Source organism: Sinocyclocheilus rhinocerous, unplaced genomic scaffold (assembly GCF_001515625.1).
Source record: "Sinocyclocheilus rhinocerous isolate Xijiao unplaced genomic scaffold, SAMN03320098_v1.1 scaffold3859, whole genome shotgun sequence".
NCBI lineage: Eukaryota > Metazoa > Chordata > Actinopteri > Cypriniformes > Cyprinidae > Sinocyclocheilus > Sinocyclocheilus rhinocerous.
In genome coordinates this window covers 161,558-182,669 of record NW_015647971.1, presented here as the reverse complement: position 1 = coordinate 182,669, position 21,112 = coordinate 161,558, and the positions used below count along the sequence as shown (strand labels likewise).

At 37.8% G+C, this 21,112-nt stretch overlaps 1 protein-coding gene across 2 annotated transcripts; it reads right to left on the bottom strand.

Moving 5' to 3' along the window:
* Positions 1-1,762: 1,762 nt before the first annotated feature.
* Positions 1,763-15,891, bottom strand: LOC107709524 (organic cation transporter protein-like). Of its 2 annotated transcripts, none has more exons than XM_016514014.1 (7): positions 12,127-12,463; positions 11,675-11,843; positions 11,420-11,546; positions 9,716-9,822; positions 4,916-5,127; positions 3,574-3,682; positions 1,763-2,004 (listed from the first exon to the last, which is right to left on the bottom strand). In XM_016514014.1, the coding sequence occupies exons 1-7, from the start codon at positions 12,266-12,268 to the stop codon at positions 1,788-1,790; spliced, it is 1,083 nt and encodes a 360-aa protein (XP_016369500.1). In that variant the 5' UTR covers positions 12,269-12,463; the 3' UTR covers positions 1,763-1,787. The 2 variants fall into 2 exon arrangements, with proteins under 2 accessions (XP_016369500.1, XP_016369501.1); XM_016514015.1 differs by lacking the exons at positions 1,763-2,004; positions 3,574-3,682 and adding exons at positions 14,126-14,229; positions 15,269-15,891 and having other exon boundaries at positions 4,908-5,127; positions 12,127-12,281.
* Positions 15,892-21,112: the final 5,221 nt, after the last annotated feature.

The window sequence follows — 21,112 nt, the reverse complement described above, 5'->3', positions numbered from 1 at the left end:
TTAAGTGCCTGCGATGCAGTGTTGCCAGATATTGATACTAAAACAAACTAAATAAATAAAAATAAACCTAAATTATTTCCAATCTTTTGCAAATAAGATAAGATAAAGATATCGCTGACTCTAAACTGAAACCTCCTACTTTATTAACTTTCTAAAGTGTTAAATTAAGTGGAAAACACAAGTCCAAAAACGCTTATAATAGCTGGATCTGGCAACACGGAGGCTGCGCCTGCACCTTTACTCACTGCTCTCTCAAGCCTCTCCACCAGCGTCTCGCAGCGATCATTTTCATAACAGGCATTCTTGCAAACTGTCTAAACTGAATTATACATGTCATGCAGGCATTCATATGAGGAGTTTAACAGCAAATTAGTCATTCAAAGAACAAATTTTATTTTTGAACATGAAAAATTTACAGAGGTCTGGACCTCAGTGGCCTCATAGCTGGTTTCGGGCCTGGTTTAGAAGTTTTATTGTTTCGTTTGAAATCACCATCAAGGAGATCAGTGTTTTCTTTTGTTGGGCTCTTGACCCTTTACATTTTCATATTAGTATTTTCTCTGACTGTTGAGACTATGTGTTTATAAAACACCCAGTCTCAACAATCAGAGAACAGAAAACTTTTTTTTTTTTGAGTGTATGACTCCTGGACACAGTAACTTGATTCCAAGACTGTTACAATTCATTCTAACCATTTCCACAAAACCTCATATATGTTAGCCAGCTACTTTACCTTGGTGACTTGTAAATCAGCAAAATTTGTACCAATGTTTGACAAAAATCTAAATCTTTACATTTGTAAAAAAAATATATATTTAAAGCATGCCAGTTAACAGAGGCAAAAAAACTTAAATAATTCCAATTTTACTAGTAATGTATAATTTGGGCACATCTTATGCTAAACCCACTTTCAGTTTTATAAAAATATATAAAACCCAGTAATGCATGTGTATAAAATGAAATAATTAGGTAAATACACTATAAAATACACAAACACAATATTTTAGAAATACAGAAGAGCCTAGTATAGGTCATTTTAGTTGGATCTGAATCTGGAAAACAGGTTCTGCAAAAATAATCACGATTCAAGTACCATTTCTCTCCAGAAGGTGGTGATAGTTAGCTAAAAAGGGACAGTTCTTGAAGGTGAATTGTGTAATTTTAGAATTCCAGTCTGTGGCCCACATGTACACCACTTCCTGAACCAATGGTCTGAGTTGGAGTGGGACTACTGGTTGGCACTACATCATTTTTGCTATTTTGTTTAACACTACATCTTTAATAGATGGCATGTGGGAAAAAAATCACCATGTGAAGATTTTCCATTTTAAACCAAAAAAAAAAGAGAGAGAGAAAAACAACCAACCAAGCAAACAAACCAAAGACAGTAGTTTATTTTCTGTTTCTATTCTCTCTCTCTCTCTCTCTTTTTAATGCTGACTGTGGGCTTTGGTAATTGTAAAATGCTTTGTTTTATTTAATATTGTGAAAATTATTCATAAATAATGCTTTTTTAACTAAAAAAATGAGGTGCCTACTCTCAGATAAATGAGTCCTACGATTAATCAGATGCAAATATAAATACAAAACCAGTCCTAAATGAAAGAAAAGAAGTTGACTAATAGATTGAATCCAATATTTGGTGATAATATAGCATAATGAGTGATATATAAGCAATTTTTTGAGGCCGGGTCATTTTTGCCCAGGAACACCACAAGTGTTATAAGGTTTTGAACACAACACAAGGGTTAATGTATTTGGCCTACAGCTCATGGGTCTGCAGCTTCTCACCTCACACCGGTGCGCTCCACATCCTCTATAGTATCTGGCAGGGGCTTATGGGTCGTCTCAGGCAGAAACATAGTGAGGGCAGCACCTATGAGCGGGCACAGGCCGAATACCACCATGGGGGCATGACGGCTGATGTTTCTCAAGAGATAGATGATGGGTGCAATCACTCCACCTGCCCGTGCGCACATCGAACCCATACCTATCCCATTTTGTCTGAGAAAGAGAAATATATGTTTCTGTATCGCACATCTCAACTGAACACTGGGAAGTGTTTGAATAAGGAGAAGTGTAATGTAACACTGTGTCCTAACCAGGCCTGATGCAACACAATTACAGTAGTAATAAAATAAGTAATTTCTCTGTCCACACTGTAAGTGAAAATGCTGTGCAATAGAGTAAACTAAACGTCATTCATGACATATTACACAGTTATTTGTAATTTGATAGTGGTGGGGCAGTAGTTATGGATGAGCACTACCAATTGAACCACAGTAGAGGCAACCAATGAAATAAGAGTCACTGTAATTGGGTTTGTGTGTTACAACATAAATTACAAACTTGTTAGCAGTGCTCCATTCAGAACTATGATAAGTGTCACGAATCCTGTCCATGGACTTCCGTTCAATCACCACCAGAGGTCACCCTTCCATTACATTGACTCTCGCACTACACAAACTGTTGCATGTCATCCCGGACTACATATCCCATCATCCATTGCACTGATTGCACACAGCACTGATTGCACACAGCTGTAACCAATCACACATTCACTATATAACACTCACTCAGATCCCTTTCAGGCTGCCGAGTATTGTATGCGCATATCGCTAGTTGTGATAGCTACGTTACGGAGCCTGCTTTAAGTTTCTTAGTCTTGCCTTGTCTGATTTCCCCGTCTTCTGATCATTGCCTGTGTACTTTGGATTACCTCTCTCGTCTTGCCCTGTTTGGATACTGTTTGCCCCTGCCTGGACCTTTGCTTTGTACCTGGATTATCTCTCTAGTCTCGCCCTGTTGGATTACGTTCATCGTCGACTGACCCTCGCTTGTTTACCGGACTACCCTTGCCTTGTCTTCTACATACCAGTTTGCCTATGTCTGACCTATGCCTGTTTATGACCACGTCTTAATAAAAGCTTTGCACATGGATCCGCACGTCTCATGTTCTGGTGACTTCGTAACAATAAGCTTCATTGTCATTAAATCTGAAATCATAGAAATCTAAAATTGTAGTCATAAACTGCTTAATTCTGTGTTGTTGAGCAGTTAGTGTGCTGTGCCAATTGCAACAAGCCAAACAGACTTTTTTTCCCCCTCAAACAATGGGTGAGTAATTCACTCTAGTAACATTAATATAGGTGTCAATATAAATAAGTTTCTAATGTAAGTTGTGTGAAACAGTCAAGACAAGTATTTTTTTAAAGTAAAGACAAAATAGTATTTTTTAAAGGCATCACATTGTTAGCATAGCAAAATATTAACACTAAACTCTGTTGGAATAAATTTAATGTGTTAGTGAAATCTCTTGTGCGTTTCCCTTTAGCAGCACTGCTTGTTTTATTATGATGCACACGAGTGGCTGCACATATAGAAAGCTCAAAAACACAGATTAAACCAGCCTGTGGAGTCTAGGAGGGTTTGCTGCTTGTCTAGTAGGTCTCCTAACCTGCGGACAAGCTAGTGTTTCTCTTAAATTTCATCCAATAATAAAAATGAAGAAAGAAAGTGATACAGCTTTGAGTATAAAGTTATCACACTTTATGAAACCTTGCCCTTGCTTACCTGATGACTGTTGGGAAGACCTCTGCTGAGTAAATGTACACAATGGACAGCGATGCTGTGATGCCAAACTTGCCCACCATGGCAAGTACAGTGCGAAAAACAGACAGATCTATAAAGACAGAAATTCTGAATGAATGAGGTTTGTTATGACAGAAAGAGTGAGTCTCTGGTTTTGTTTCCCAATTGCCTGGAGAGAGGGTGGCACACACCAATCTTGCCATCACTTTTTTGTTTTCAAATTAGTGACTTATATAAACAGTTTGTGTAAGTCAAGGTTTTTAAATGTGGCTCTGGATTCTCCAGGCTTCTGCCCCATCAACAGAAGTAAACAATGGCATAAACACTCAGGAGCTATGACATCATTACATGAAATGGAGCCTGTAGTAAGTTTATTGGATGGAATTATTATTATGTATCAAGTAAAACCAATGGTACACTTTTACATTACATGCCAACATCTTTGGGGTTTCTGTATGTTTCCTTTCTGTTTCAAAAACTGTGAATTTCTTGATAGAGTATCTTAAAGTACCTAGTAAAACATGTCAAAGTCCCTCTAAGTCATGTCACTCTTCGGCCATCTTTGAAATGCCTCTCGGGCATGCAAGTGCAGCTCCTATCTCTTTGAATGGGGAAACATCAAATCCACCAAAACTGTTTGCCAAGCTTATGATTAAATTTCATATTTGAAATCACCAATGAAATCTGACAACATAAATGTCTCATAAATGTTGTTTCTTATGCTCTAATAGCGTTAAAAAAAGCTTATTTTTCAGGCTAGACCAGCAAATGCGCATGCGCAGTACTAAGCCTGAATGCTGCAGAGTCCTCCAGAACGCTGACTGTTTCTATAGCAACCAGGACTTCTAACGGCAGCTGCAGTGATGCAATAACTTTACCGAATAGCAATTCGCTCTTTTACTCAGAAGGCAGGGCTTCCTTCAATAGAGCAGCTATATTGAGCGTTGCATTTTTCCCCCATTCAAAACTATACAAGTGACACGTCTTGGGTATTCTACAGTCTTTGAATATGTTGATGCACTTCTTTCATTCTACTTTTCCACCAACAGTGTGCTGAAGCTGGTGGCCAATCTACTTCTACAGAAAAGGTGATTCTTGGCTGGGGAAAAAAAAGCTCTGCATTGTTCTCTAAAACTTGCTGAACTCAAACTAGGGAACACTAACGTCAAAGGCATAATGTCTGTAACTAAATTTTTCAGAAGAATACCAACTTGGTAAGATTGAAACAACTAACTCAAAATTAGATCGATTATAATCAGCTGCCCTAATCTACTCTGCTACTCTACCTACTCTAGTTAAATAAAAGTTTGGGTTTTTCACCTACCATCTGGAATGAATATGGTAAGAAGACAGGCCAGGCCGCCTACTGCCAAGAATGCTAACTGGGATATCCTGCGTGAGCGGTTTAGGGTGAAGAGAGTAATGGTACGTGCTGGCATTTCCACCAAGCCAAAGATCATCTGTGTCAGGTAGATATTCATTCCAAAGTCTGAAATATTGAGTGACAGCCCATAGTACACCAGGACATTCACAAACCTGTAACAAAATCAAATGTAATTTTTGTGTAATATTTACACAATTTACAGTAATATATTCAGTATTTCTGAGAGCTCTGGTTTCAAGTATAATTCGTTTGAAGTAATGGTGCTTCATATAACATTATCTAGAGAAATAAGTGTTAATGATAAATCCACTGTGACGTCAATTCTGGCTACTGTATACAGGCCACCAGGGCACCATTCAGACTTTATCAAAGAATTTGCTGATTTTCTGAGTTAGTGATGGCTGCAGATAAAGTCTTAATTGTTGGTCATTTTAATATTCATTTTGACAATGAAAAAGATGCATTGGGATCAGCATTTACATTCTGAATTCTATTTGGGTCAGACAACACATGTCAGAACCTACTCATTGTCGTAATCATACTTTAGATTTAATACTGTCACATGGAATTGATGTTAATGGCGTTTAAATTCTGTAGCAGAGTGATGATATCTTTTTTTATTCAACACAGTGGCCAAATTAACGAAAGATAAAACATCAACAGGCGCAGACATTTCCCAACAGAACAGCAGTAATGACTTTATGAACTTCTTTACTTCCAAGATCGATACTATTAGAGATAAAATTCTAACCATGCAGCCTTCAGCCACAGTATCAAATCAGATGCACTATAGATCCCCTGAGGAACAATTCCACTCATTCTCTGCTGACAGGAAGAATTGTATAAACTTGTCAAATCATCAAAACCAACAACATCTATGTTAGACCCTATTCCATCTAAGCTACTAAAAGAGGTGTTTCCAGAAGTCATAGATCCTCGTCTGAATATTATTAATTCATCAATGTCTTTAGGATATGTCCCAAAATCCTTCAAACTGGCTGTTATTACGGCTCTCATAAAAAAAATCACAACTTGATCTTAGAGAATTAGTTAATTACAGGCTGATCTGAAATCTCCCTTTTCTGTCAAAAATACTAGAAAATACAGTATCCTCTCAGCTATGTTCCTTCTCAGAGAGAAATGGTATCTGAGGATTTCCAGTCAGGATTTAGAGCATATCATAGTACTGAGACTACTCTCATCAGAGTTAAAAATGACCTGCTCTTATCATCCGATCGTGGTTGTATTTCTCTATTAGTGCTACTGGATTTAAGTGCTGCTATCGACCACAACATTCTTTTCAGTAGACTACAAAATTATGTTGGCATTAGTGAAATAGCATTGGCATGGTTCAAATCTTACTTATCTGACGGTCATCAATTCGTAGCAGTGAATGAAGAGGTATCATATCGATCATAATACAGTATGGAGTACCACACGGCTCAGTACTAGGACAGCTGCTTTTCACACTTTACATGTTACCCTTGGGAGATATCATCAGAAAACATGGTGTTAGCTTTTACTGTTATGCTGATGATACTCAGCTCTATATTTCTTAGCTACCCGATGAAACATTTGCAAAACTAACGGAATGCATAGTTGATATAAAAAAAAACTGGATGACTAGTAATTTCCTCCTGCTAAATTCTGAAAAAAACAGAGGTGTTAATTATTGGACCAAAAACCTCATGTAATAACCTACACAAGTAATAACCATTGTCTAACACTTGATAGCTGCTCTGTCAATTCCCCGACATCAGTTAGGTGTGCTATTTGATACCAATCTTTCCTTTGAAAATCATGTTTCTAGCATTTGTTTAACCGCATTTTTCAATCTTCAAATATATCTAAATTACGACCTATGCTCTCAATGTCAAATGTAGAAATGTTAATTCATGCTTTCATGACCTCAAGATTAGATTATTGTAATACTTTATTGGGCGGTTGCTCTGCACTTAATAAACATACTCCAGCTGGTCTAAAATGCAGCAGATAGAGTTCTTACTAGAACCAGGAAGTACGGACATATTAGCCAGGTTCTGTCAACTCTGCACTGGCTTCCTATGAACATCGTATACATTTTTAAATCTTGCTAATTACATATAAAGCCCTGAATGGTTTAGCTCCTCAGTACTTGAGCAAGCTCATTTCGCATAATAGTTCTTCATGTCCGCTGCGATCTCAAAACTCTGGCCATTTGATAATACCTAGAATATCAAAATCAACTGCGGGCGGCAGATCCTTTTCCTATTTAGCACCCAAACCCTGTTTCTAGTATTTGTAAAACTGCATTTTTCCATCTTGAAAATATATCTAAATTACGACCTATTCTCTCAATGTCAAATGCAGAAATTTTAATTCATGCGTTCATGACCTCAAGATTAGATTATTGTAATACTTTATTGGGCGGTTGCTCTGCACTTAATAAACATACTCCAGCTGGTCTAAAATGCAGCAGATAGAGTTCTTACTAGAACCAGGAAGTACGGACATATTAGCCAGGTTCTGTCAACTCTGCACTGGCTTCCTATGAACATCGTATACATTTTTAAATCTTGCTAATTACATATAAAGCCCTGAATGGTTTAGCTCCTCAGTACTTGAGCAAGCTCATTTCGCATAATAGTTCTTCATGTCCGCTGCGATCTCAAAACTCTGGCCATTTGATAATACCTAGAATATCAAAATCAACTGCGGGCGGCAGATCCTTTTCCTATTTAGCACCCAAACCCTGGAACAATCTACCTACCGTTGTCTGGGAGGCAGACACACACAAGAATTGTTAGGCTGCATTAATAAGGTCAACCGGAACCAGGAACACTTAACATAACACCGATGTACTCGTAAGAAGAATGGCATCTAATGGCAGACTAATATTAGCCTGTTTCATTCTTATTCCGAGGTCACCGTAGCCACCCAGATGCAGTCCGTTTCCAGATCAGATGGTGGATCAGCACCTAGAGATGACCTCTACAGCCCTGAATGTCAGCGGAGACCATGTCAACTAGATGCACCCCAAAGACAGATCCTCTGTGCAGACCTCGTCAACTAAGCGGCCTTGAGGACAAGACCACAGGAACCAGACAAGTCCTCTGCACAATCTGATCTGTGTTGCAGCCTGGAATTAAACCAGGCCATGCTGGTTTCATCTGGCCAGAGGAGAACTGGTCCCCCCAACTGAGCCTGCATGGTTTCTTCCAAGCTTTTTTTCTCCATTTCTGTCACCGATGGAGTTTTGCTTCCTTCCCACTGTCGCCTTTGGCTTGCTTAGTTGGGGACGCTTGACTGATTGCACAGACACTATTGGAAGAGAGCTGAACTGGATGATGACATCACTGAATCATCTATGAACTGACTTTAACTGAAAAATTGACTGTTTGTTATTGTCCTCTTGCATTATTGACAAACTGTTTTCCTGTTTAACACTGTAAAGCTGCTTTGACACAATCTGTTTTGTATAAAGCACTATATAAATAAAGGTGACTTGACTTGTGAAGCTTAGAACTCTACAAGTTAAAAAAATATATAACATGAATAATATGAATATGGGAATGCCCCAACCTCAGAACTATAGCAAAAGTTATTATGAAACATAAAAAGGAAACATGCAAAACTTAAGGGAAATGAGAGCCACAGCAAGAAATGCTGGAAAATATAACTGAAATGGATTATAACCAAAAACCCACCCTCAAAAAGCCCCAAAATTTCTTCTACAGCTTTTGTGAACAAAAATGACTATAGTGTTTTGATATGATGGTCGCTCTACTGAAATTTGTGATTTATTTATTTAGAGGTAGTCAAGTCAAGTCAAGTCACCTTTATTTATATAGCGCTTTTAACAATACAGATTGTGTCAAAGCAACTGTACAGCATTAATTAGGAAAATAGTGTGTCAATAATGCAAAATGACAATAGTAAACACTCATTTTTCAGTTAAAGGCAGTTAATCATTGAATTCAGTGATGTCATCATCAGTTCAGTTTAAATAGTATCTTTGCAATCATTTGCAATCAAGTCAACGATATCGCTGGAAATGAAGTGTCCCCAACTAAGCAAGCCAGAGGCGACAGCGGCAAGGAACCAAAACTCCATCGGTGACAGAATGGAGAAAAAACCTTGGGAGAAACCAAGCTCAGTCGGGGGGCCAGTTCTCCTCTGACCAGACAAAACCAGCAGTTCAATTCCAGGCTGCAGCAAATTCACATTGTGCAGAGGACTCAACTGGCTCCTGTGGTCTTGTCCCGGTGGCCGTCTGAGACAAGGTCTTTACTGGGGATCTGTATCTGGGGCTCATCTAGTTGTCCTGGTCTCTGCTGACTTTCAGGGCTGTAGAGGTCCTCTCTAGGTGCTGATCCACCATCTGAAGGTAGTCATGTAACTGGACCTTTTACCTCTGAGAAAAACAAACTAAACTAAACTAAACTAAAAAAGTCTTCAGACTGAGAGTTTCAGAGTCATCCCTTCATAAAGTTCATAAATCGCAAATTCATAACATGATTTGCAGGTCTAGTGAAGACAAGATGTTATTGATAGCTCTCTTAATTGCTTACTTTCGCTTCTTACACATCACTCCTTTTCTCATTAATGTAACTACAAATTCATCAAAATTTTCTTCTTTTTTCATTTTTAAACTGATAATTCTAGACCTGAATTTTGAACAATGGTTCATAAAGTCCAACTGTTATATCGTTCATTTTGAATTCAAGTTGGGTTATTTGCATGTTAACTGTGCATTTTTACCACAAGTAGAAGAGAATGAGGGACTGTTTCCTCATTCTGGGTGTTCGGACCAAATCTATGACAGTGTACTTCCTCAGGTCTTGCAGTTTCTCTGAGATTTTAGAGCTCTGTAAAACAAGAGAAACACATTTCAAGTATTCTTAGTACAAGTTGGAGATTGAGACTAATTTGAATATTTATTTCTGAAGAGAGCTGTAACTCAGTTACATCCCAGATAAAATGCAAATACAATTGCATAGCCCTACTGGAAAATTTAGTTCGATGTGGTAACTGTTTTACAACATGTAAAACTGCAAATCTTGCAACATGTTTCGTGTTGGTCCAAGATGATAAATATAAACTGGTCCAAAAGGCTTTGGGTGCTGACTAGCTAAACTACCTGATCAAATGGTGGTCAACATTTTAAACCAGCTAACTGACCAGCTAGTAAAACACAGTTACTAACTTAATGTGTAAGTTCACCCAAAAGTGAAAATTCTCTGAATAGTCATGTTGTTCCAAACCTGTATAACTTTTTTCCATGGGGCACAAGTACTCAATGTACTCATTAATCTTCTGTTCAATTACAATGAACGTGGACTTTCACAAAATGCAAAAAGGACACAAATGCACTATTATAGTTTCAAATAAGTAGTCATTGGTTCACTATATTCCTACTCGTCATTCAAATTCAAATGCGCCCTTCCGGACTTCTCCAGTCAAAGTACATTATATTTGACTCAAGCTAGCATTCAGATCTGCCTTCATCCAATCAACAACTCAACTCAAACTTTATTTCTAAAACACTTGCAACACCACAATGTGGAACCAAAGTGCTGTACAGGAAGAATAAATAATAGAATAAAAACAGACATAAACTAAGGCATACCACACAACAAACAACAACTTACAAAGCATTTTCAAAAGCTAAAAACAGATGAGTTTTCAGCGCACTTAATAAAGCCAATCACCTTTGCATTTTAAGTGAGATCGAGGAACCACAAGGATTAACTGATCAATTGAACGCAGAGACCTATTAGATTGATGCAGACTGATTAAATCAGAAACATACTCTAGTGCAAAGCCATGTAAAGCTTTGAAGACATAAAGCAGCACTTTGTAATAACCTTTTCAATAATCTGTTTCGCTCAGATACACAATACAAAAGAAAAGATCTGTTGCTACTTGTTACATCACAACTGCACTTTTTGGAAGTTTCACAACCAACTCGGGTCATGGAGTACCCTACTAATCAGCTCATGAGGTCATTTAGCCGTGATAAATAAGGGAGATCCAAGCTGTACAGTGCTGGGAGGCTTCAAGAATTGTTTGAAAATCTCAGGTATATATGATGCTTTTGTGTTGTTTTTTTCTGTGCTCCACAGAAGAAAGACTGTCATATGGGTTTGAAAATGACAAGAAGATGATGAACGATAATACGTTTTTGGATGAACTATCCCTTTAAAAAATTTTCAGCTGGGTTTCACAGATAAATCTAACCCCATGTGTCTTTGCCAGTGGACAGTGCCTGAAGCCCAGGAGGAGTGACGTGACAGACGCTATAATTCCTCTTTGAAAACAAGTTTTATACAAATTCTGGTTTGTTCACTTTACATGTTAGTAAAACGGACTCTACCTATCTGCGCAGTTCTTGGCCGGAATAAGGACCATATTTTATGCTTATAGTTGAAAGTCTGACTATGTGAGGCTAAGGGTATGCCATACCTGACAAACCTCAATGTCACCGTCTACCAGAGATTTGCCATTAATAAGTGCTGCCTTACGAATCAGATCCAGCGCCTCTTCATGCTTCTTATTGGCCATTAACCAACGAGCAGACTTAGGAAGCACCCTGAGAATGCACAAACAAAAACATACATAAATAACATGAATACAGGCAAGAATATAGGCTACGGTGGACTCAAAAGTACCTGGACCATTTTGTGGTCTTTTTGTGTTTTCAGCTCACGTGCAACTCACCAGATGTAGAACAGGAAGAGGAAGCCTGGGGCAGATATGGCCAACTGCAGCTTACGCCAGTCTCGGATGAGGTAGGCCACCCCTGCAAGCAGAATGTAGCCAAAACCAAAGAAGTAGTCTGTGATGACACCTGCCAACATGCGCTTTTTGGGGCCCGTCCACTCAGTGCCTGCCGAATGAAATGACAAAATGCACACATTAGACAATAAACCAAAAAGAATTTGTAAGTATTAGGTCTAGTCTCAGACTTAACATTATCACAGACTCTGTTGACTCTCTATCTAACCACAGTACAATTTGAAAGAATATATATTCTTCTTCTTATTAAAATTCTCTTACTACTAAAATTAATGTTCGATACAATTTCTTTTTGACAGACCATTTTCTCTAGTTCCAGAAAGCTTGACAAATCATAAGTTAATGCTGGAATCCTTAGTGGATCTCTTACTTACCCAACACGAATGCATTCATGATCACTGCGGAAATCGTCATGCCCACCACGAAGCGAAGCAGGACGTATATGTAGAAATTTGGGGCGAAAGCAACCCCCACTCCAAAGATGGCCTGTGCTGCTAAACCAATCAATATGATCATTCTGCGGCCATACCCGAAGCAGCATCAAACCGTAAGTCATTTCAGAGATACACTACTGTGTGATTAAGCTCAGTTAGTAATTTGTTATCTAGAAAAGAGGTTTGCATGGGTCTACTCTTGTGAAAAACAATTATTGATTGTGCACTTGTAGTGTACTTCAGATCTTAAAAAAAAAATAAAAATGTATATATGTAAGAGATCTATAAAATAATTACTGTATATTACAATTATTGATTGTGCACTTGTAGTGCACTTCAGATCTTAAAAAAAAAATAAAAATGTATATATGTAAGAGATCTATAAAATAATTACTGTATATTTAAAAAAAAAATGCATCTTGACTGATCTTAACAAATATGTAATTAAAGATATATTTCACTACATGGCATTCAAGTTTCAGTGGAATGATGATGTTAAATTATATTTTAAAGACAATATAATTATGAAATTATATATAATATTATATTATATATAATAAAATTATATATGATATATAATTATGAAATTATATATAAAAATGTATACTTAAGTCCAACTTAAGTTGGACTCTTTGGTAAGTCCAACGTAAGTAGGTCAAAAAAGAACACTAACTAATTGCTTCACACTGTAGTAATTTTTTCTTTTTTTATTATTTCCATAAAAAGTAATCTTTTTCAGAAGGGTTTTACTGGACTGGTCTGCTCTAAAATGGTTGCTAACAATGGTGCTAGTAAGACAAAAGTCATGAGTTTGATTCCCAGGTAATGACTGGACTGATCTAATCAATACCTCCTGGATGCAATGTTGCTTTAAGTAAAATAGCCTGCCACATGTAAAAATGCAAACAGCAACATCTTAAATCTTATCATCTTCAAAGGCCATGCATCCAATCAAACTCCCTAATATTTGAGAGGGTGCTCGATGCAGACTGCAACATACTGATGTAGAGGATATTCACGGCAGACTGGATGTTGTTAATGTGCACATGCACAAATGTGCCTTGTGCTACAAGGAGTACTTGTAAGATTTTGACATAAAATCATATGACCCAGAGTATATTAAGATATGTTTACTTGCATTGAGGATATAAGCATGATTTGTGCCAACCACAATACTGTTTGTGTGGTGAATTGTTGGCTGCCAAGAGCACGAAACCATTAAAGTTCAATTTTAAGCAATAAACAATTTTAGTACTATATTGGATCCAATGTATAATCTGGGTCCTGAAGCTAAGCCTGTTAAGAACCACATACAGTAGATGGTGCACAGTCTCATGTAAACATCTGAAGTCTTTCCAGTATTTTAGAGCATTCCAGCCCACATTTTCCCTTCAGTTCATTCAGCAGTTAATTTTTTCATACCACAGTACTGCTATTGTCTGTTCAACTCTGAAAAGTGAACATGTGCTGCTTATTAGATCCGCTCTCTAAAACCACTACATTTCCAATACTGCAGAAACCTTCTGATTTGGTAATAGCACAAGACATTACTAGTCAAATCACCACTTCTCCCTATAAATATCAGTAAATAAAGCCAGGACAACTTAAATAGAAGAAGAACAGAAGCCTTCCCAGCTGTCTCAAAAGTATGAGTGTATGAACTGAATTCACATAGACAGAGTCACATTTGTCAGCTTGCTGAACGGCTGTGTGCAGAGTTTATTTCCGAGACCTGTTGATGTAAAATATCCAAAACTTCCTGGCATTTATGCTCTTGTCTAGGCACGCACAGTTCACAAATCATCTTATCAGAATGGTTCCTAACCTGATATCAATACTTGAATTTCAGATTCCAGTTTTTCCACTAGAGTGGAAAAGGTTTTGGATGTCTGAGAGAGATTGTATGCATTTAAAGTTACCTTGAGATTCTTCTACTTACTTATCAGCAAGGGCACCAAACAGAACTGCTCCAACCAGGAGCCCAAACATATAGATAGAAGATCCAATGTTGTTCAAAGTGGCATTTTCACACACAAGATCCCACTGTAAAATAAGATCACAAGGTAAAAATAATATAAATCAGTGTTATACATCATAACCAGGTCATTCAAGGTAGTTTGTGGAACATTATGGCTGGTTGTTGTCAATCCTAACCAGCTTGGTCAAGATGGCCTATATCTCCAAAAACAGTACACCAGCTGGTACAGTAGCCTGCCGATCATCCATCTAGACCAGGGGTGTCCTAACTTGTTCCTGGAGGGCCACTGTCCTGCAGAGTTTTTACATATATAAATGAGCTATTACTGGAAACTGGCTTTTTTCAGCAGGGATTTAAGGAGCCCACTGTCAGAAAAAAAGTGCAAACATTGTTGCAGTACATCTTTTAAAGGGACATCTTTGTACCTTATCTACCCCTAAAGTGTTGTATATGTACCCTTAAGGTACTACTATTTAGGGATAAATAAGGTATAAAAACTTCCCTTTGAAAGTACTACCATAGTGACAACCCGTTTTCGACAACCCGAGTGTACATAATCATTTCAGTATCACATTTTAGAGTTAACTCTCACCACAAAAATACCTATGGTAGGAAGTAGTTTGTTTCAAAATCTCTATCCTAGGGGTCTATATACCTGGACTATATACCCCCATCCCCCCCCTCCCTTATCACCACACTTTCTTCCACCTCAGCCCAACAGCTGGACAACAGAGAGCAGTGTCAGATAGTCAACCCCCGATGTGGAGCTGGGCAAAGATCCAGCGTTTTAAAATCAAAACAGGTTCTGCCTGGATGTCCTGCTGTGAGCAACCCATCTCTCTGGTCACATGTCGCAAAAGAAATGCAGCCGTCCTGCAGCCCTGTGAGCTATGCCTCTTTAATGAAGCCGTCTGAGATGCCTTCACCACGGGAGGCCAGAAATTCTCAATGCAGTCAGCACCCAAAACATCTAAACCACAAGACATGACTGGCTCCGATAGCACCAGAAAGACGTGGTAAGAAAGAGCCACGCTCTGACTTGTTACATCACAAAACTACCACATCCTGTCATACAACATGCAATGTTTTGAGATTAGCACTCACCTCTGTGACAACAGTGCTGAGAAAGACTTCCTTGCTGAATTCCCATCCTCCCGTGCAGCCGTTTGAGGTGGACGAGTGCTCAGTAATTGGTAGACTGTGATTAAGCTGGGACAGAGGGCCATCCTGAAAGGACGTGCAGGACTCCCCAGGAGCAATGCTGAAGTTGAAGCCCAACCCGGTGCCACCACTGTCGCCCGCTGGCCAGGCGGATCTGCACAGGTGAGGGGGTACAGCCCCAGTGAAGACAGACACCAACATGTGGAAGGCCAAGAAGATCTGTGGCAGGCAGATCCATACATAAAGGGTCTTCTGGAAGCGTCCAAACCCTCCAATCCGGTCCAGGACTTCGTCAAAATTCATCCTGCCTTTCCTTGAATGTCACTTCATGAAAACTTACACAGTGTCTATTCAGGTGATGATGACTGGGCCCACGAGTCTTAGGACACAACAGAAGTTGGTGTGTAAGTTTACATGCGCGTAATGCTCTAGATGACGTCAGGTCAGTATTATGTGATATTATCAATGCTATGAAATGAAGGTCTGGACACGGCTAGGAGGGACTGGTGTAGGTCTCCTCACACCTGTAGCAGAGAGAGAGGGAGGGAGGGAGAAGAAGAGACGGAGAGTGCTGCAGCGGAGTTCTGTCTGTTTGGTTTGTTTGAGGGAAATATAAGGAGGGGAGGGCTGGGAGTGACCCAGATATCTGAAATGAGCCAGTAAGCATGAGGGGGAGGGACTATTGAGTGAAGGGGCGGAGAGTATCTATGACAGGAGGGAAGAATTACTTTCACACTCTCTATCTACATTACAAACTCCAATACACTGTTTCGTTCCTCGTCTTACCAGCCTCCTACTGCACTTTTTTCTTCCTCTTTATTTTCATTTCATTCACAGACTCTATGTCTGTGGGTGAGAGCAGAGGAAGTGTAAGAGAAAGTAAAGGAGGTTTGATTTTTGCATTGCATTGTCATCTCTCTCCAACATAAATGGTTTATTTTTCACTATTTTACAGACAAAAATTGTGAAATTCTCACTATCAAGTGTCTATTACAGTAACTATGAGTTTTGCCTCAGTAAACTCCTAATTTGCTGCCTATTAATAGTTAGTAGTTGTTAAGTTTAGGTATGGGGTAAGGTTAAGGGATCTAAAATATAGTCATGCAGAATAAGGCATTAATATGTGCTTTATAAGTATTAATAAACGGCCAATATGCATGCTAATAAGTATCTAATTAATAGTGAGAATTGGACCCAAAACTAAATTGTTACCGAATTATGTTTCCTGAGCTATGAAAAACCAACATCTGAGCAACAGATTTTTCCTCTTTAGTGAGGTATTTCAGCGCTAAATGTGTACTTGAGTGCATATGTGCATGTATATAAGATTAATCTGACAAAAGCCAAATTATTCCTGTTATGAGATGCATGATAGGGGCCAGTTCAGGACCAAGCAAACAGATAACAAAACTGAAACAGACAGCCCGCTCTTCTGTAATGACCTCTCTTTGCCTTTCTTTCATCACTTTTTGACTGGAGTCAGGAATTTGAGGATGAAAGAAGTCAATTGAACAGATAATGTTGAGAAAAATGCAAAGGATGAAGGGCTAGCAGGATCATAGAGGGGGAGATGAAATGAATTAAAGGGGAGTAATGTGGCTGCTGTTTTTCAGCTTTCTTCAGAGAGGCGTGCATGTGGGATAAGCCACAAACTCTTCCGCACTGACTCAGTGACAGGGTTTCTTTAATTATGGGAGCTTTTAATTCCAAGGGGATGATTTTTGTTCATTTTTTGAAAGTCTGGGTCTGTCAATATCCATCAATATTATTACATTTATTACATTGTTATTACATCATCAATTATCATTTAATTAACTTTAACACAAATAATATCAGTCCCCCCGTTTGTGGCATTGTTTCCATCATGATCAACAATTATGACCAACTTGACACTGAACATGCATTTTTACCAAAGCAAAGTGTCTATCAAGAACAAGATAAATATAAGACATGATGTGAAATATATATATATAAACATAAATTTAAAATATAAATATCGCTTGTGAAAACAATACTTTCAATGTGTGTAATTTCTGATCAAAGTGATGGTTAAATATTAAAAATATTTTTAAATATTCTTTAAAACTGAGACGGTTCTGATTTCTAACCATTAGTGAATGTTTTTTTTATAACATATCAAATTTAATTTCTATTATATAACCCTTTTAAAATGGTTGTGAATTACAATCGAATGACATAGGAGAATTGGAATGCCGGTCAACAGGAACCACTCTGTAGCCCCTCTCAGCAGGGTTGAAATACGTACTTATACTTCTGTGTTCACAGTACTTAAACAGACCTTTTCTGTTGTAGGATGGTCGACACAGCAGCTTCTAACGAGAATAGAGCATGCACAAACTTACAGCACCTGCATTCATTTTTAAAAGCTGTAGTAATTGCAATTTACAGAATGGCTGTAAATGCAGAGAATTTGGAAACAGAGAGTAAATACACAAAGTATAAAGTACTTATGGGGAAAGTTTCAGTCAGTTTACTAGAATTCCTCAATTTGTTTCTGAATTTGTATTTCAGGGGAAACACTTATGATTACAAAGTCATCCAGTGATGGAGACTATGAGAGTGGATTAAAAGAAGTCAAATCCCTTATGCTGTTATTATAACTCTGTTATTTTCTAAATGGTTCAGGTAATTTAATAGGGAGCAAGAGGATCTCGAAGACAAAAGTGATGATGCCAAAAAGAGGTGATGCCACAAAAAATTCTGAAGTATTATCATTATTATCATAAAATTAATCTAAACACACACACACATCAAAGAATTCATTCTTAAATTAAACCAAATAAATAACTAATCTGTCAGCCTCTGTTCCATGTCTCGTGTTGTGTTTTCCTCCCCCACGTGCTGTTTATTTTCATGCCCATATTTGGGTTTTCCTGTTCCTGTCCCTGTTTAGTTCATTTGTTCCCAGGTGTGTCCGATTCGTTTCTGTGTATTTAAAGTGTGTTCTGCCCCTCGTTTCCCATCCGCTGTTAAATGTAATTTTGTGTTCTCCGTAATTACCTGTGTTCCTGTGTTCCCAGTTTTGTTTTCATTAAAGACTTTGGAATTTGTTTTACTCCTCGTCTCCTCGCTCCTTCGTTCCCTTGCTCCCAGTGTGAACCGTGACATAATCAAACCATGGTTTGTAACCATGAAAAGTTTGTTTAAAAAAAAGAAGAAGAAGAAGCTGTCTGCTGACCTATACATTCCATCTGATTTGGTAAAGCAAGCACAGAATACAGAATAAGGAACTGATGCTGTGAATTAACACATGGTGTTCATTCTAAATGACCCAACTAAAGTGAGCATAGTTACACAAAGTTTTGTCTTTGGGATTGGAGTAAAAATGCTCAGAATTCAACCTGAAGACAAAAAAATACAATGATCATATAAGGATGGGCCAGAACTAGTCAAACATCTGACTGGTCTGAGTGAGTTTTAATCACTGTGCTTTTCAGAGTGTTTCTCAATACCCCCCTTATCTAACACAATATTCAAAGTCCTCCTATATTGATTCTGATATTTCCTTTGGTATTTCTGCTGTAATTCTCACAACAAAGATTCTGTGAAAATGTTTGCACTTTTGAATGCGAGGATTACCCATAATTCCATTACAATGTAAAAAGATGTCAATCATCTTAATGGTAAAAGATTGTAAAAATGCAATGGAAAAAAACATGTTAATTGGTTGACAGTATGTACCCTTACTATATTCTGTGAAAATTTTTTATAGATCTCATGGGACAGTTCATGTAATTTTACAGTGAAATACTGTTAAATGTACAGATTTTTTAAGTACACTGTAAAAAGGAAACTTATTGTAGCATTTACTGCTCTCTCTACTGTAACAATATGAATGTTTTACGGCATTGAATTTACATTTACAGTAAAAAAAAAAACTGGCAGCTGTGATTGAAGTACTTTATTGCAAAAAATACAGTAGTAATATGTATGTGTCAAGTGTTTGTTTCTGTTTAGTTCCTGTCTGTCCTTAATTGGTTCAGTTCCTGTTCTCATTTAGTTAATAAGCATTCATTAGTTTCCACCTGTGTTGCATTAATCATCTTATTAGTCCATCGTTTGGTTTTGTATAAATAGCCCTGCCTTTTCTCAGTTTCTTTGTCCTGTCTCTGTCATGTAAAGAGGTTGTTTTCTCCTGGTTTTTCCCAAGTGGATTTATTAAAAGACTCTGTTTATTTGATATCTGCCTCCTTCGTACTCTTTCAAGCTCCTTCGCCTGGCAACCCCTGACAGAAGACAGGACCCTAAAAGGATGGACTGGGCTGAGGATTTTCTCCTGGAATTCCAGCAGGAGGGAAGGTCTTTGGAGCAGTATGTGGAGGAATTTCTTAATCATCTTAGTCCAGCGTTTGGTTTTGTATAAATAGCCCTGCCTTTCCTCAGTTTCTTTGTCCTGTCTCCGTCATGTAAAGAGGTTGTTTTCTCCTGGTTTTTCCCAAGTGGATTTATTAAAAGACTGTTTATTTGATATCTGCCTCCTTCGTATTCCTTCAAGCTCCTTCACCTGGCAACCCCTGACAGTATGTTTTAGTGCAATTAACTTAAATTTACGGAGAAAAATTGTCAGCTGTGGTTGAGGTACTTTTCTGCAAAACATATGGTGGTAATTTTTAGGTTTTACAGCACCGAGGTAAAGTTTATGGCAAAAACTGGCAGTTTTAGGTTTCATGGCACCGAACTGCTTATGTTTGATGTGTTGATAGTCAAGTCGTCACCTTCATTTATATAGCGCTTTACAGATAAAGCAGCAAAAGCAGTTTTCTGTCAAAGCAGCTTTACAGTGCTAAACAGAAAAAAACGTGTGCTGATGATGCAAAAGGACAATAGAAAACAGTCAGTTTTTCAGTTTAAGTCGGTTCATTGTTGATTCAGTGATGTCATTCTGCTCAGTTCAGTTCAGATCAAATAGTGTCTGTGCAGTCAAGTCAACAGTGTTGCCAGAAATTGTGTCCCCAACTAAGCAAGCCAAAGGCAACAGTGGCAGTGGCATCGGTGACAGAATGTGTAATATGTTTAAAAAAAAAATGTTGCTACTGAGAATTAACTTAATAACAATCTCTTGACCCTTGACTTTCTGAAGTTAAACTTTCTTTCACTGTTGTAACTGTGTTTATAAAATGCATTTGTTATAACAATAAATTCAGAGAGAACATGTGATCAGGTGATGATGGCTATGTATTACCGATGACAGAATCATCATGTTATATAGCCTGATAATCTCCGATAAAGTCCTGGCATTATTTGTATGAGGACAGTTAAATATTTTTTACTTTTTGGGTTATAATAGCACTGTCATGAGCTAGTAGTGACAAACAGATTTTATGTTTAAAAAAAATGATCGTAGCAACAAAATATTCAGATAAAACTTTGAACATCACAAAACAAACTACTAAAAAGTCACAACAAAAACAACAGCAAAAATAAAAGCAGATAGTAAGAATAAAAGAAAATACTAAGGCAATTCAGCTGCATAATTTATTCATGCAGCAATGCATGCTGGGTGAGTTGTGATCCCATCATGCACTGCAACATGAAGCTTTTTTTATTGTCACCATTTTTGAGATTCATAAGCTGAATCTTAATGTCTGTTTTTGTTTGAAGAAAAAATAAGTAACTGACAAACTTTTTGTGCACAATGTTCAATTCTTCATATCGTTATAACACTGGTGGATCACATGCTGCAGAATCACATGACTACTATATTCAATAATGTAAGACTAATAACCCATATAACCAAAAATAAGACTCTATATGAGATCAGTGAAT

Bases quoted from the DNA above. Each gene is read 5' to 3' on its own strand.
- LOC107709524 (XM_016514015.1), bottom strand. From the start codon at position 15,628: ATGAATTTTGACGAAGTCCTGGACCGGATTGGAGGGTTTGGACGCTTC. The intron at 12,282-14,125 runs GTAAGTAGAAGA...ATGCTGCTTCGG, and splicing joins TTTGGTGCCCTTGCTGATAA to GTATGGCCGCAGAATGATCA. The intron at 11,844-12,126 runs GTAAGTAAGAGA...TTCATTCGGCAG, and splicing joins CATGAATGCATTCGTGTTGG to GCACTGAGTGGACGGGCCCC.